Genomic DNA, 15018 nt, shown 5'->3' with positions numbered 1-15018 from the left:
AGGTAAGTCTTGAGACTGGGTCTGAGAGATGTAGAAGAGTTCAGAACCTGGATCACCTGTTTGGGAGCAGTATTGGTGCCTCTGATGAGCTCACCAGGCTGGTATCCAGGACACATGCTCCATTCTGAGACGGTGCATCGGGGATGCTCAGAAGAGACTTCCAAGACCAAACTTACTGACTGCTGGTCCTTCATGTGCGTTCGGATGATTAAAAAGAGAAATTAGCATGTTCTGAGGGACTTACTATTTGTTGGGTATGCCCTCAGTGCTTCATCTACATATCTTTAATTCTTGAAGAAATTTTCCACTCAGGTATAAATGTTCCATTGTACAGATGAGGATATTGAGACTGAGGAGGTAAAGAGATGTCATAGTTTGGTGTCTCCCAGAAGGCACTCTGAAGGACAGATTCAAGTGCATGGAGTGGACTTGGTTAGTGCAGGTGTCACTGGTGGGGGAGTGTGGACCTGATACAGGAAAGGGGCACATTAAGCCAGTATCATTGTGGCCAGTGCAGCTTATGCCTAAGAGGAAATATCAGAAACGATGTAAGCACACACTTTAGGATAACCCAACTGAGCAATTTGGGAGCCGCCTCCTTATAAACCTCTCCAGAAGCAGTGGTTGGGACACACACAGGCAGCATGACTTCTGTAGTGGCAAGAAAACAGCCCTGAAGCCCTAACCGGTTTGGCTTAGTGGATAGAGCCTTAGCCTGCGGACTGAAGCATCCCAGATTTGATGCTGGTCAAGGGCATGTACCTTGGTTGCAGGCACCTCCCCCGTAGGGAGTGGGCAGGAAGCAGCTGAATCGATGTTTCTAACTATCTATCTCTCTCCCTCTCCCTTCCTCCCTGTAAAAAATCAACAAAATAAATTTTTTAAAAAAAGAAAACAGCCCTTAGGCACAGAGATGCAGTCTACTGGCAGAAATGGGCCTGAACACACTAAGATCCAAGATCCATGCGCTGGGACTTCAAAAACCCATCTACAGTCTATGATTTTCTCCACCAAAAGCAGTATTGTATTATTCAGTGTAAACTCACACTTTCTAGAAAAGAGGACAGAGTAAGAAGAGGTAGTGCTGGTGAAGGAGATGTAGAAGGTAGAGAGGATGAGGGGGAGGAACAGGTGAGGGAGAGAGGGAGAAGGAGAAAAAAAAGGAGGAAGAAGAGAGGGAGGAGAACAAGGAAGGAAGGAGGAGGTAGAGAAGGAGGAAAAGGGAGAGAGAAGATGAAAGAAAAAGGAAGTAAAAAGAGAAGGGATCAAAGAAAATGAGAAAGAAAGAAAAAGTAAACATAGTAATTGTGCAGTCACTGATGTGATTTCCCAAAATCTGCGGGTTAACAAGGTTAGGACTGGAGTAAAAAATATTCCTGTTTTACCCAAACTGCCCCAGTCACACCCTTGGGGAATCCTGCATCCTGGGAAACCCTTTAGTTCTGGGCAATAAGGACTCTTGTCACCCAGGAAGTGAAATGATTGATGCCTTCTCTGTCCCAGCTTCTGCTTCCACCCACCTGCTTTGGTCCTGCTGTGCATATGCCAAAGAAATGCCAAACATCCTCTACCCAAGTGTCTGTGATCCAACCTGGATACACAGGTGGGCTGGGTTGCTGCAGAGAGAGATTCCTGTCACAGTCTTGAATCAGGCTTTTGTGGGCAAAGAGACTTGGACTCAGGCATGGTGTCAATTTAACCCCATGAACATACCAGCATCATGTCATTTAAACAGGGATACTTCCAAAACTAAGTAAAGCTGAATACACAAAACACGTATACTGAATCTCAAGAGGCCACAAGGGACTCTATCATATGACCAGAATGTGATCAAAGCAGGAACAATCCTGATGATGGGACCACCTTCCTTTTATCTGAAAACGTTTCTATGACTTATTCTCAATTAAGGAACACATTAAACACTTACTTTCTAAACATTCATATCAGGTAGGAAAGAATTTCATCTTTGCCTATTTCCCTGTGATTAACAAAACAACATAAACAAAAACAAGGAAAGTCTTACTGACTGGTGCCAACATTGGGGCCCAGTGTATAAAATCCCCAGAACGGAAGAACTCCTCAGAATCTGACAAACTCACCTCTGACCAGAAACTCACCTTCTACACCTGACACCATGTGCTGCACCCCTTGCTGCCAGCCCACCTGCTGTGGGTCCAGCTGTTGCCGACCCAGCTGCTGCTGCCGCCCATGCTGTGTGTCCAGCTGCTGCCAGCCTTGCTGCCGCCCATGCTGTGGATCCAGCTGCTGCCAGCCATGCTGTACCCTATGCTGTGGATCCAGCTGCTGCCAGCCATGCTGTAGCCCATGCAGTGGATCCAGCTGCTGCCAGCCTTGTTGCTGTCCAAAGTGGTGTCAGACCACCTGCTGTAAAACCACCTGCTGCCGGCCTACCTGCTGCTGCCGCCCTTGCTGTGTGTCCAGCTGCTGTCAGCCTTGCTGCTGCTGATCACTTTGTCAAAGAACCACCATCTTCATAAACCATCAGTTAACTGAACAGCCATTTTGGAAACAAATGCATTTCCTTGACTTGGCTGACAACCAGCATGCGGTACCTAAATTTCTGTGACTGGTGAGCCTGATACTAGCTTCTAAATCAGCTGTATGAAAAGCAGAGGACGTCCCCAATCTTCTTCCTCCGGTGTGTGTGGAACATGTGTCAGCTTCTTGCATCCTCGATATGGAGCTGTGGTCTCTGCTTTAACTCCGTAGTCCAGGTCTCCATCCTCTGTGTAACTTAAAAAGGAATTCTTGTAACTGTTACATAGGTTTTCTGCAACTGCTGAAAATCTTCTCAATCCTGTTTTCTTTTCCCATGCACTCCTAGTTCCTGTAATCCTGCTTTATTCTTCCACAGTCACTTGGACTTGGCTTCCTGGTTATGGGAAGTTGTACCTCTATTTCTTAATAAATTATGTGCATTCCATATTGTGTTTTGTTTTATTGTACAGCATCCTGGTGGATGGATTTACACCAGCACTACCTTACATGTTGCACATCATACGCATAATTCATTCTGAGCTTCATATAGTCCCCCCAAAATAATTATCTCCACTCCTCACATGAGAACATTTCACATGGTCATGTTAGATAGCTGATTTGACAGACTCAAACCCAAGACTGTATCTTTTGCTTTGCTGCTCAATGGCACTTAAGTGTCTATCTCAAGACAAATCAGAAAAAGGCCTGGACTGAGCACCAGCACAATGTTAATTTGAGTGTCTCTGACAGTGGAAGTGATATTCTCCTGTATGTATAGGCACATAACACCTATTTACAAAGTTCTCCCCATGTCAGTGTCCCCACCTCAGCTACAAGGTAGGGCAGCAAGGCCTGCAGTTTAGAGCTCTCCTACGTGCAGGATTCTTTCCTGTCTCAGGTCCTGTCCGCCACTCATGCTTTCATGGACATCCAATATTCGGGAATATACACTGTCCTCACCAGGAAGAGGCTCATCTAAAGAGAAATGTTCTTCGCTTCCATGGAAATAAAATTCTTGGATGGCCTCCTTCCCGGGTTACCTATAGACTAGAATAAAAGGGAATGAAGTCATTTCCTGCAGAACATTTTACATTCCCCAACTTTAAGGCAACTTGTCATTCTGATCAAAATATTAGTAAGAGAAGTTAGTTGGGACCTGAGAAATAAGCAATGGGCACGTATGACTTAGAGGAATTCATAAAACCTGAACCTCCTATGGAAACAGAACCATCTCCTGTGTATTGTGAGTCAACTCTGAAGCATTGGAGAGAAATAAAAACCTGTGCTCCAGGGGAACTGAAATAGTGTGAGAAAGAAGAAAAGTCGAGGAGCCTGAGCACTCCCCCTAGTCATGCTGGACAGAGGCTGCTCAGTGGTCCTGAACTAACAATGCTGCCTGAACATGCATTGAGGTAAGGCTTGAGACTGGGTCTGAGAGACGTAGAAGAGTTCGGAACCTGGATCACCTCCTTGGGAGCAGTATTGGTGCCTCTGATGAGCTCACCAAGCTGGTGTCTAGGACTTGTGCTCCCTTCTGAGACTGTGCATCGGGGATGCTCAGAAGAGACTGCTAAGACCAAACTTACTGACTGCTGGTCCGTGATGGGTATTTGAGTGATTAAAATGAGAAACTAACAAGTTCTGGGTGACTTACTATTTGCTGGGTATGCCGTCAGTGCTTCAGCTACATATCTTTAATTCTTGAAGAAATTTTCAATGCCGTTATAAATGTTCCATTGTACAGATGAGGATATTGAGACTGAGGAGGTAAAGAAATGTCATAGTTTGGTTTCTCCCAGAAGGCACTCTGAAGAACAGATTCAAGTGCATGGGGTGGCCTTGGAAAGCACAGGTGTCACTGGTTGGGGAGTGTGGACGTGAAACAGGAAAGGGGCACATTAAGCCAGTATCATTGTGGCCAATGCAGCTTATGCCTAAGAGGAAATATCAGAAACGATGCACGCACACACTTTAGGATAATCCGACTGAGTAATTTGGGAGCTGCCTCCTTGCTACCCTCTCCAGAAGCAGTGGTTGGGACACGCACAGGCAGCACAACTTTCTGTGGTTGCAAGAAAATACCCCTGAAGCACAGAGATGCAGGTCTACTGGCAGAAATTGCCCTGAACACACTACGATCCAAGATACCTGGGTAGGGAATTCAAAACCTCATCTATAATCTATGATTTTCTCCACTTGCATCCAATATTGTGTTATTCAGTGTAAACTCACCCTTTCTAGAAGAAAAATAAAGAGTATGAAGAAGCGGTAGTGCTGGTGAAGAAGGGGATGAGAAGGAGGAGGAGGTGGGTGGGAGAAATGGGTTAGGGCAGAAGGAGAAGGAGAAGAAGATAGATGAGGGAAAAGAGGATAAAGAGAAGGAAGAGGAAGGAAAGGAGGAGGTAGAGAAGGAGGAAGAGAGAGTAGAAGAAAAAGAGGGAAGAAGGAAGAAAAAGGAAGGAAGAAAGGAAGGGATTAAAGAAAATGAGAAAGAAAAAGAAAACACAGTACATGTGTAATCAGTGACATGAGGTCCCTGAATCTGCAGGTTAACAAGGTTAGGACTGGAGTCACCAGCTCATCCTGGTTTGCCCAAACTGCCCCAGTCACACCCCTGGGGAGTCCCGCATCCTGGGAAACCCCTTAGTCCTGGGCAATCAGGACCATTGGTCACCCAGGAAGTGAAATGTTTGAGGCTTTCTCAGTCCCAGCTTCTGTTTCCTCCCACCTGCTTTGGTTCTGCTGTGCATATGCAAGAGAATATGCCAAACATCCTCTACCCAAGTGTCTGTGATCCAACCTGGATACACAGGTGGGGTGGGTGGCTCCAGAGAGATTCCTGTCACAATCTTGAATCAGGCTTTTGTGGGCAAACAGTCTTGGACTCAGGACTCAGGAGTCAATTTAACCCCATGAACATACCAGCATCATGTCCCTCACACAGGGATACTTCCCAATCTAAGCACAGCCGAATACACAAAACACATGCACTGACCCTCATGAGGCCACGAGGGACTCTCTCATATGACCACAATATGACCAAAGCAGGAATGATTATGTGACCACCTTCCTTTTATCTGAAAAAGTTTCTGTGACTTATTCTCAATTAAGGAACACATTAAACACTTATTTCCTAAAGATTCATATCACGTAGGAACAACTTCCTCCTTGACAATTTCTCTGTGATTAACAAAACAACATAAACAAAAACAAGGAAAATCGTACTGATTGGTCCCAACATTGGGGGCCCAGTGTATAAAACCCCCAGAACGGAAGAAGTCCTCAGAACCTGAGAAACTCACCTCTGAACTGAAACTCACCTTCTACACCTGACACCATGTGCTGCTCCCCTTGCTGCCAGCCCACCTGCTGTGGGTCCAGCTGTTGTGGATCCAGCTGTTGCCGGCCCAGCTGCTGCTGCCGCCCATGCTGTGTGTCCAGCTGCTGCCAGCCTTGCTGCCGCCCATGCTGTGGATCCAGCTGCTGCCAGCCTTGCTGCCGCCCATGCTGTGTGTCCAGCTGCTGCCAGCCTTGCTGCCGCCCATGCTGTGTGTCTAGCTGCTGCCAGCCTTGCTGCCGCCCATGCTGTGGATCCAGCTGCTGCCAGCCTTGCTGCCGCCCATGCTGTGTGTCCAGCTGCTGCCAGCCTTGCTGCCGCCCATGCTGTGGATCCAGCTGCTGCCAGCCTTGCTGCCGCCCATGCTGTGTGTCCAGCTGCTGCCAGCCTTGCTGCCGCCCATGCTGTGTGTCTAGCTGCTGCCAGCCTTGCTGCCGCCCATGCTGTGTGTCCAGCTGCTGCCAGCCTTGCTGCCGCCCATGCTGTGGATCCACCTGCTGCCAGCCTTCTTGCTGCTGATCACCCTGACTTAAGTGTCACCATATGCACGCAACACCTTCTGTGAACTGACTTGCAATTTTGGAAATAAATTCACTTCCAAATGTTGCTGAAAGCCAGCATGTGGTCACCAAAATTTTTGTGACTCATTTGCCTGTTAACAAATTTGTCAATTTTCCCGACAGAGTGCAGAGGACATCACCCTGATCATTTCTTATGTCTTGTGGATCATGTGCCAGCTTCGTGCATCCTCAATGTGGAGTCTAACCTCCGAGTAACTTAGGAAAACAAACTCTCATTAATTCTCCTTGGATTTCTGCTGCTGGTCTTAATAGCATTCTTCATAATCATGTTACTTTTTCAATATACTCATGGTTCTTATATCCTGCTTTTTTATTTTCATGATCACTTTGAACTGTCTTTGTAAATGCAGGAATTCTCTCCTATATTTCTTAATAAATCCTGTAGCCTTATTCATCCCCAGTTGCATTTTGTTTTATTACACAGCATTCCTGATAGTGAGACCTATACACTTATTGCATACCGTATGCATTTCCATTTTGAGCCTCACAACAGCCTCTCACTAGTTATATCCTCAATTTGTTCAGATGAGAACATTTCACTGTACAATGTAGCTAAAAATGGACCGAGGAGTTCGAAGACCGGGCTTCCTGCTCCTCTCAAGGGCACTTACATTCCCATATCGGGACAAGTAGAGATGAACCTGGGACTAACCACCAGCAAGCTGTGCACTTGAGTGTCTCCTTTGACAATGGATAAAATCATTTCCCATATATGCAGTTACCTCTGTGTCTACAGAGTTCTTCCCCAGTCAGGGTCCCACACCTCGGCGAGCCATGGCTGTTTCAGTGAGGGTGGTGGTGAGTATCAGTTAGCGGGCAATGATGGCGCTGAAGAGCTCTCACGAATGCAGGGAAACTTTCATTCTCTCAGGATCTGGACACCCCCGCATGCAATTCATCCGCATCAAGTAATTTTGAGCATCCATCGTGTCCTCTTAAGACAGGCTTGTTTATCAGGACTTGTTCTTGGCATCATGTACTTTGTGTGTGGTCTCCTTCTCCCGCGTCCCTGTTTTAAAGCAAAAAGGAGTTAAGTAATTCTTCACAAAACATAGACCCTACATTACAATCCCCAACTTTAAACCAACTTGCTTCAATGAGTTTTTAAGAGGGATGTTACCATATTAAAGGCTCGTCATCAGTCCCTGCTGCTGACAAGTAGCACTTTCAGTAGAGGCAACTGTGGTGGGAGGGGGCGCATGTGTCTGGTTCCTCACAAAGCCTGGGTCCCTGCCACCAGGGCTCCTTTGTTTGTGGTCTATCATGGAAGCACTGGGGCACCAGAGGAGGGAGACGGGATGAGTTATCCCGAACTCCTGATTGTCCAGTGCCTCCTGAGTGGTGGATACTCTTGTGGGCACTGATATGGGACACAAAGAAGGAACACTTTCTGTCCACACACCTAGTTATAGCTACATGATTCTTCAAATCTCTGTATCTCCAATCTTTCAATCTTGCTCCTTCCAGGCCTCAGACCAATCACCCATGCTTTTCGCCACTTCCCAACAGCCCATGAACATCACTTCCTCATCCACTTTTCTTCTAAGCAAAATTTACAACTAGATGTACTGCTCACAGTTCTTTCCACTGGGAGTGTGTTCACTTTCCACTTAGACCAGAAGTTGTTGATCTATTTTAGAAAAAATTCCATATGGGGTATAATAGCTACTGTTGGGGCTACTAATTGATAAAATTTAAGGAATGCCATGATTACATATCATATTCCATTAGGTTTCTGCAGGGATAAATGGAGTTGTAGACCAATCGCGCTTGAGTCATGTAGGTCAGCACTACCCTCCTGATGTGCCATAGCTTCTTGCTAGCACCTCGGTCTGGAGGTTTAATTTGTAAATTTGAGATAAAGCTTCTGTTAAGTTGGGAATATAGGCATAAACAAGAGGCAAATCCCAATTACGAGAAAAAAGAAAAGGCAAATAAACCATTCTTTACTACTAAGGATTAGGAATAAAATATGTGTTTGTGATACCCTTTGACAATGTAAGAATGATGATTTCTTAAAGAAGGTATATGCCTACAGACTGGCTGATATAGTAAAGGAGGCTGAAAAAGAGAAAGAAAGAATTCCAGATTAATCCATGGGTGGATATACTATTTAGGATGGAAGTGGGAAAAAGAAAGCAATAGACAAAAGGAGATGACACCATATATGAGACACATTCATGAGGGTGCATAAATATATCCTGCATGACCCCCCGCCCCCAGCAACACACAGCTAGGGAGCAGCAGAACAGAATTTGAAGACTCTTCCATATGATTCTAATTCCCATAACCAAGATCTATTGTATTCTTTTCCACAACAGAGAATTTACAATTAAAGATAAAATTGGAGATGAATAGCTGACAGTCTTGGAGGGAACTTAGTACAGACAAGGGCTGATGCAAACTAGCAGCATCTTTACAAAATTGGCTCGCACATGAGTGGCTCTGTAATCAGGTGAGGGTGGGGGCTAGAAGCTCTGCAGAACTTTTCCCTATGTTTCTCTCTAGAAGTTCTATAGTTTCAGGCTTTACATTTAGATGCATAATACATTTTGAGTTGATTTTGTATAACATATGAAATATGGGCCCAAGTGGATTTTTTTTTTTGTTTTGTTTGGATATTTAGCTGTTTCAGCATCATTTGTTCAAAAGACCACACTTTCTCTGCATATTAATTTGATACCTTTTTAAAAAATCAATTTTCCCCCCATTGATCTATATCAGCGGTTGCCAACCTTCCAGGGGTCCACGGTTATTTTCTATGACATTTCTTCATGACCATGGACAATTGCCAAAGAAAGAAGGGTTTCCTAAGTATTATGAATTTTTCTGAAAATAAATGATAGAATTGTTCTCCTAATTAAAAGATAACCTATAAGAACTTATTTCCAGAAATGGGAAAGATAGTCAACATCAAAAGAATTATTAACTATGAATCATCATTTTTTAAAGACAGAGTACATCCTCTGGTCATATGCTAGTTTAAGCTAGTTTGGAGAAGAGGCCAGAGCCATTGTCACTAACTTTCCTCTGTTGATGCTACTTATATTGAAATGCATCTCTGAAGACAGAGCATGTTATTGATGAAACAAAGATGATGAATTCAAAACACATTTTAACACATTTTGAATATTTTAACAAGGCTTTCATCTGTGTCACACAAAACTTTTAGTAGCAAGCAACTCCACACAGGCACGTATTTTCAGTAGCAGGGAACGGGCTCAACTAGAACTGGCATGATCTTTCCCAGGCTGGGCTCCAGATTTGTTGGCCGGCCCGACAGCAAGCCTGCTCTGGGGACACTATATTTACATTTACTGGTAAAGAAAAAGCAGTTAGTCTGACAACTAAAATAGATTGCTTTGAATTGCAGTTTAGAACTACAAATGCCAAGGAGGGTAAACGGAGGAACAAAAGGGACAATAATGACGCCATCATGTGTATCAGTGGAGCAAAGCTGAATCGGGTGCATAATATTTTGAACACTTAGAAATTTCCATATTTGGATAACTTTTAAAAAGAAAGAGCCTCTTTCTTTCACTGGCAGCAATGAGGGCCCCTGAGACAGCTTCATGTGCTCTGAATTAAGCTGTGGCTAAGGATTTCTGGTGCCTCGGCTACTGAGGCGGCCTGACTTGGCTGCGAAGGTGGAGAAACCCCATGTTCGCAGGTCCAGCATATGGTAATGGCATTTTTCACTCAACATAATTTTCTATTGAGTCATCCAGGTTGTTGAGTATTAATAGTTTATTCTCTTTTGTTGCTGAGAAGTATTCTGTAGTATGCATGTTCCACAGCTTAATCACTCATTCATTGAAGAGAATCTGGGTTGTATCCATTCATTGGCTGTTATGAACAGAATTAGTACAAACATTCACTGTATGAACAAAGTCTTCACTTCTCTGGTAGAAATGTCCAAGTTTGCAGTTTCCAGGTTATATGGTAATTGCATGTTTTGTTTTAAAAGAACCTGACAAACTGTTTTTTAGAATAGCTACATCATTTCACATCTACATCAGTATTATACAGTGATATAGCTTCTCCACATCCTCGTTAGCATTCGGTGTTACCTATCTTTTATTTAAGCTATGATGATAGGTTTATAGTGATATCTCATCAAGGCTCTAATTTGCATTTCCCCAATGGCTAATGATATTGAACATCTTTTCATGTGCTCATTTGCCATTTATATATCTTCTTCAGTGAAATGTCTCTCCATGTCTTCACCCATGCTCTACTTTGTTTAATTTTTTTTTTCTGTTGAGTTTGAGAGTTCTTTATATATTCTAGGTACTAGTGCTCTGTCAGATATGTGGTTTATAAATACTTTCTCCCAATCTGTACCTTGTCTTTTCATCCTTTTAACAGCACACCTTACAGATCAAAGGTTTTTAATTTCAATGGTTCAGTTTATCAATTTTTTAATTTCAATGAAGTTCAGTTTATCAATTTTTCCTTTTATGGATTGTACTCTTACTATTGTCAATAGTAAGAACTCTTTGCCTAGTCCAAGATCACAAAGACTTTTTCCCCGCCCTAACCGGTGTGGCTCGGTGGATAGAGCATCGGCCTGCGGACTGAAGGGTCCCGGGTTCGATTCCGATCAAGGGCATGTACCTGGGTTACAGTCTCATCCCCAGTAGGGGGTGTGCAGGAGGCAGCTGATCAATGTTTCTCTCTCATCGATGTTCCTAACTCTCTATTCCTCTCCCTTCCTCTCTGTAAAAAATCAATAAAATATATTTTAAAAAAAGATTTTTTTCCCTATGTTTTCTTCTCAAAGTTTTATCATTTTACATTTAAGTTTGTGATGCATTTAAAATTTTCTTCTTCTTTTGCTTCCTTTGTAAAAAAAATAAAAAAATCAGTTCGGAATATTTGTGTGGTTCTGAGTCATCACTATCTTTTTATTTGAGATTTTATCCCATTCATATTTATTCTGATAACTAATGTGTTTATTATTGCTTTTTAAAGAGCTTTATTGAGATGTAATTAAAACCATCAAGTTCACCACTTTTAAAGTATAGTTCAATGTTTTTAGAATCTAAGCAGGTTGGGCAGCTATTACCACATCTGGTTTTAGAACATCTTCATCTCCCTGAGAAGATACTTCATATCCATTAGCAATCACTCCCCATGTCCTCAACCTCCACCCCAGCTGTAGGCAACTACTGATCTACTTTCTACTTAGATTGGCCTCTCTGGACATTCCATATACATGGAATCATACAATATGTGGTCTTTCATAACTGACTTCTTTTACTTAGTGTGTTGTTTTCAAGGTTCATCCACATTGTAACATGTGTCAATATTTACTTCCTTTTTATTGACAAATAATTCATCTGGATAAACAAAATTATAATATAAAGTTCATACACACAATTCATTAAAGGAATTTAAATGTTACACTAGAAAATATCCACTTAATGCACTAGAAGGAAATAAAGAAGGCATATCGGAAAATGGACTTGTATCAAGGATATATAAAGAATTCTTATAACTCACTAACTCAATAAAAAAATTTTAAATGGACACATAATTTTGTCCATTATTCTACATTTTGTTTATACAGTCATTAGTTGATGGACATTTGGGTTGTTTCCTCTGCTTTGATATATCTAGGAGCAAATTGCAGGGTCTCTACATGATAACTCTATGGTTAATTTCTCAGAAATTGACAAACTATTTTCCAAAGCAGTGCACCATGTTATAATCCCACCAGCAATGTATAAAGGTGTCAACTTCTGCACATGCTCATTGTAAGGGCATAAAAAAAAAAAAGCTTTTCTTTTTCTTTGCTGTGGCTTTCCACAATTTATGAAAAGCACATGGTAATTAAAACCCAAGATTATTAGCTCCTCTGATTCAAACAGTCCCTCTGTTCAAGCCGCAAGACAAGATAAGCTACTCTAAAGGCTATATTCTTGCCTTCCCCCTCTCCCTGCTGTTTTTACAACTCAGGGATAACTCACATCAAGGAGTTTTTACTTAATAGAAAGTTCCCTTCTCCCCTCCCGTTAAAACAAGTCTCTTTTGAACTCTTCATAACTTTTGCTCTAAGCATGTTTTATAGGCTTGGGAAAAATACTAATAACACACCTCCCTGGGGGCAGCAGGCGTGGCTCAGTGGTGGAGTGTGACCTATGAACCAGGACGCCATGGTTTGATTCCCGGTCAGGGCACATGCCTAGTGGGGGTTGTGCAGGAGGCAGCCAACCAATGATTCGCTCTCATCATTGATGTTTCTATCTCTTTCTCCATCACCCTTCTTCTCTGAAATATATACATACATATATATATATATATATATATGTATATATATATATATATACACACACACACACACATATATATACACACACATATATATACATATATACATATATATACACACACACATATATACATATATATATACATATATATACATATATATACACATATATATACATATATATATATTAAAAATAAAAAGGACACCTCCCTTGGACATCTGCAGGACTGTCTCCTAAAAAACAAACAAACTAACTTTTCAAGACAACAGCCCTGATGTCTACTCAACTTCAGCCCCAAATCCGCCTCCCTTCCTTATCACCTAGCAACCACAGCCATTACTTTTCTAAAGGGGAAGCTTGACTTTGTTTCTTGCCTTGTATTGATAAACAATGCACCGTCCTTTTCCTCGCTTGGAAAGTAAAATAAACTCCCTCTCTCTGCATCTATCTCTTCTCTCAGTTGTGAATTTTTTCACTGCCCGCATCACTCACCAATACTTGTTATTATCTTCCTCTTAAGTCCTAGTGGCCATAGAGTGGTGTATTGTAATTTGATTTACATTTCCCTAATGACTAATTATGTTGAGCATCTTTGTATGGGCTTATAAGCCATTTGTATATCATTTTTGTACACATGTCTATTCAAATTCTTTGACTCACATTTGCTCCCAAGTCTTTCCCGCCTCGTTTAAAAACATTGGCTTATGATGCCACAGAGTGCTCTTCCTGTTCTATCTTCTTGAGAAGAGAAAGTCTCAGCAAATTCAATTTTAGGCTTATTCTTATCAATGGAATTGCACCAGCAAGGAATTAGGAGAGAAGGTCATGGCCCTGGGCCCTCCTGGGCACCTTCCCAGAACATCTTAGCCAGTTTCTGAAAAATATAGATTTCTAGGCTTCATTACAGGGGATATGCGTCATTTGGTTATTTCATAGAGAAGAGATATGATAAAGATATGATAATTTCTTGTGCTAAACAGTGATACTGCCAACAAGAAGTCACAACAACATGAAGAAATCTGCCAAAATGCATTACTTGGGATTCCTTTCTCAGTGCACTAATCACCAGTCTGCACCTAGAGCCATACCTTTTCTCACTGCTCAAGAATCATTCATGGTGAGGGGGTGGAGGTTGGGGGGGAGGTCTCCTACTCCTCTCTGGGATCCCTCAATATATCATTCTGAGAATTATTTTATTCCCATTCGTCTGTGTCCTAAACTCATGACTCACAGTTTAGGCCTAGGCTGAGTCATGGAAAAGAGAAACATATGGACACTTAGCAACAAATGGTGAGTCTCATTCCAGCCGATGGGAGCAGAGAGCTGCAGTCCTGAAAATTAGATGATACACACAAGGAAGAAACACAAGTGTTGATTTGAAGAAAAGATTAGAGTGAAGATACATCATAGAAAGGAAGAATGCATTCTATCTCACTTTGCAAGAAAAAAATGATTATAATTACCTAATTGAAAAATTTCTTGCCTATTAAGATAAACAATAACAAGGAAAAAATTGCTTCAACGGGGTATAAAAGAGGGCCTGAGCAAGGAGATTCAGGAAACTCACTCTCCTGGAAACTCACCCAGAACCTCCACCCTCTGACACCATGGTCAACTCTTGTGGTTCCACCTGCTCTGACCAGGGCTGTGGCCAAGGCTGCTGCCAGGAGACCTGCTGCCGCCCCAGCTGCTGCCAGACCACCTGCTGCCGCCCCAGCTGCTGCCAGACCACCTGCTGCCGCCCCAGCTGCTGTGTGTCCAGCTGCTGCCGCCCCTCTTGCTGTGGCTCCAGCTGCTGCAGGCCTACCTGTTGCATCTCTAGCTGCTGCCGCCCCACCTGTTGCCAGACCACCTGCTGCAGGACCACCTGCTGCCGCCCCAGCTGTTGTGGCTCCTGCTGTGGTTCTTCTTGCTGCCGCCCCAGCTGCTGTGTGTCCAGCTGCTGCCGCCCCAGCTGCTGCACTTCTAGTTGCTGCCGCCCCTCCTGCTGTGGTTCCAGCTGTTGCAGGCCCAGCTGCTGTGTGTCCAGTTGCTGCCGTCCAGTCTGCTGCCAGACCACCTGCTGCCAGACAACCTGCTGTCGCCCTGTCTGTTGTGGATCCTCCTCTTGTTGTTGAACTACATTTTTCACCACCAGCCCTGAGTCAACTTATCAGTGCATCAATCTCGTTCTCATTTCCTTTATCCACAGCACCCGGCCCTTTTCTAATCTGTTACTATGTTTATTAACCTCTGCCACCAAGCAACTATTTAAAAAGTAACAACTTAAACTAAATACCACACAAAACCTCCAAGCAGACATTCTGTCAAATGACCAAATGTCTAC

The 15018-nt window shown here is 43.0% G+C and overlaps 1 protein-coding gene across 1 annotated transcript; it reads left to right on the top strand.

The window, feature by feature from the left end:
- Positions 1 to 5836: 5836 nt before the first annotated feature.
- LOC308531882 (uncharacterized protein) lies at positions 5837 to 6355 on the top strand (the record flags this gene model as incomplete). The annotated part of the gene is made up of 1 exon (XM_081108973.1): positions 5837 to 6355. The coding sequence occupies one exon, from the start codon at positions 5837 to 5839 to the stop codon at positions 6353 to 6355; it is 519 nt and encodes a 172-aa protein (XP_080965099.1).
- Positions 6356 to 15018: the final 8663 nt, after the last annotated feature.

This window comes from Myotis nattereri, assembly GCF_964212035.1.
Source record: "Myotis nattereri genome assembly, chromosome: 16".
Taxonomy (NCBI): domain Eukaryota; kingdom Metazoa; phylum Chordata; class Mammalia; order Chiroptera; family Vespertilionidae; genus Myotis; species Myotis nattereri.
The sequence above is the reverse complement of the archived record's forward strand: the minus strand, read 5'-3'. Positions and strand labels throughout refer to the sequence as shown.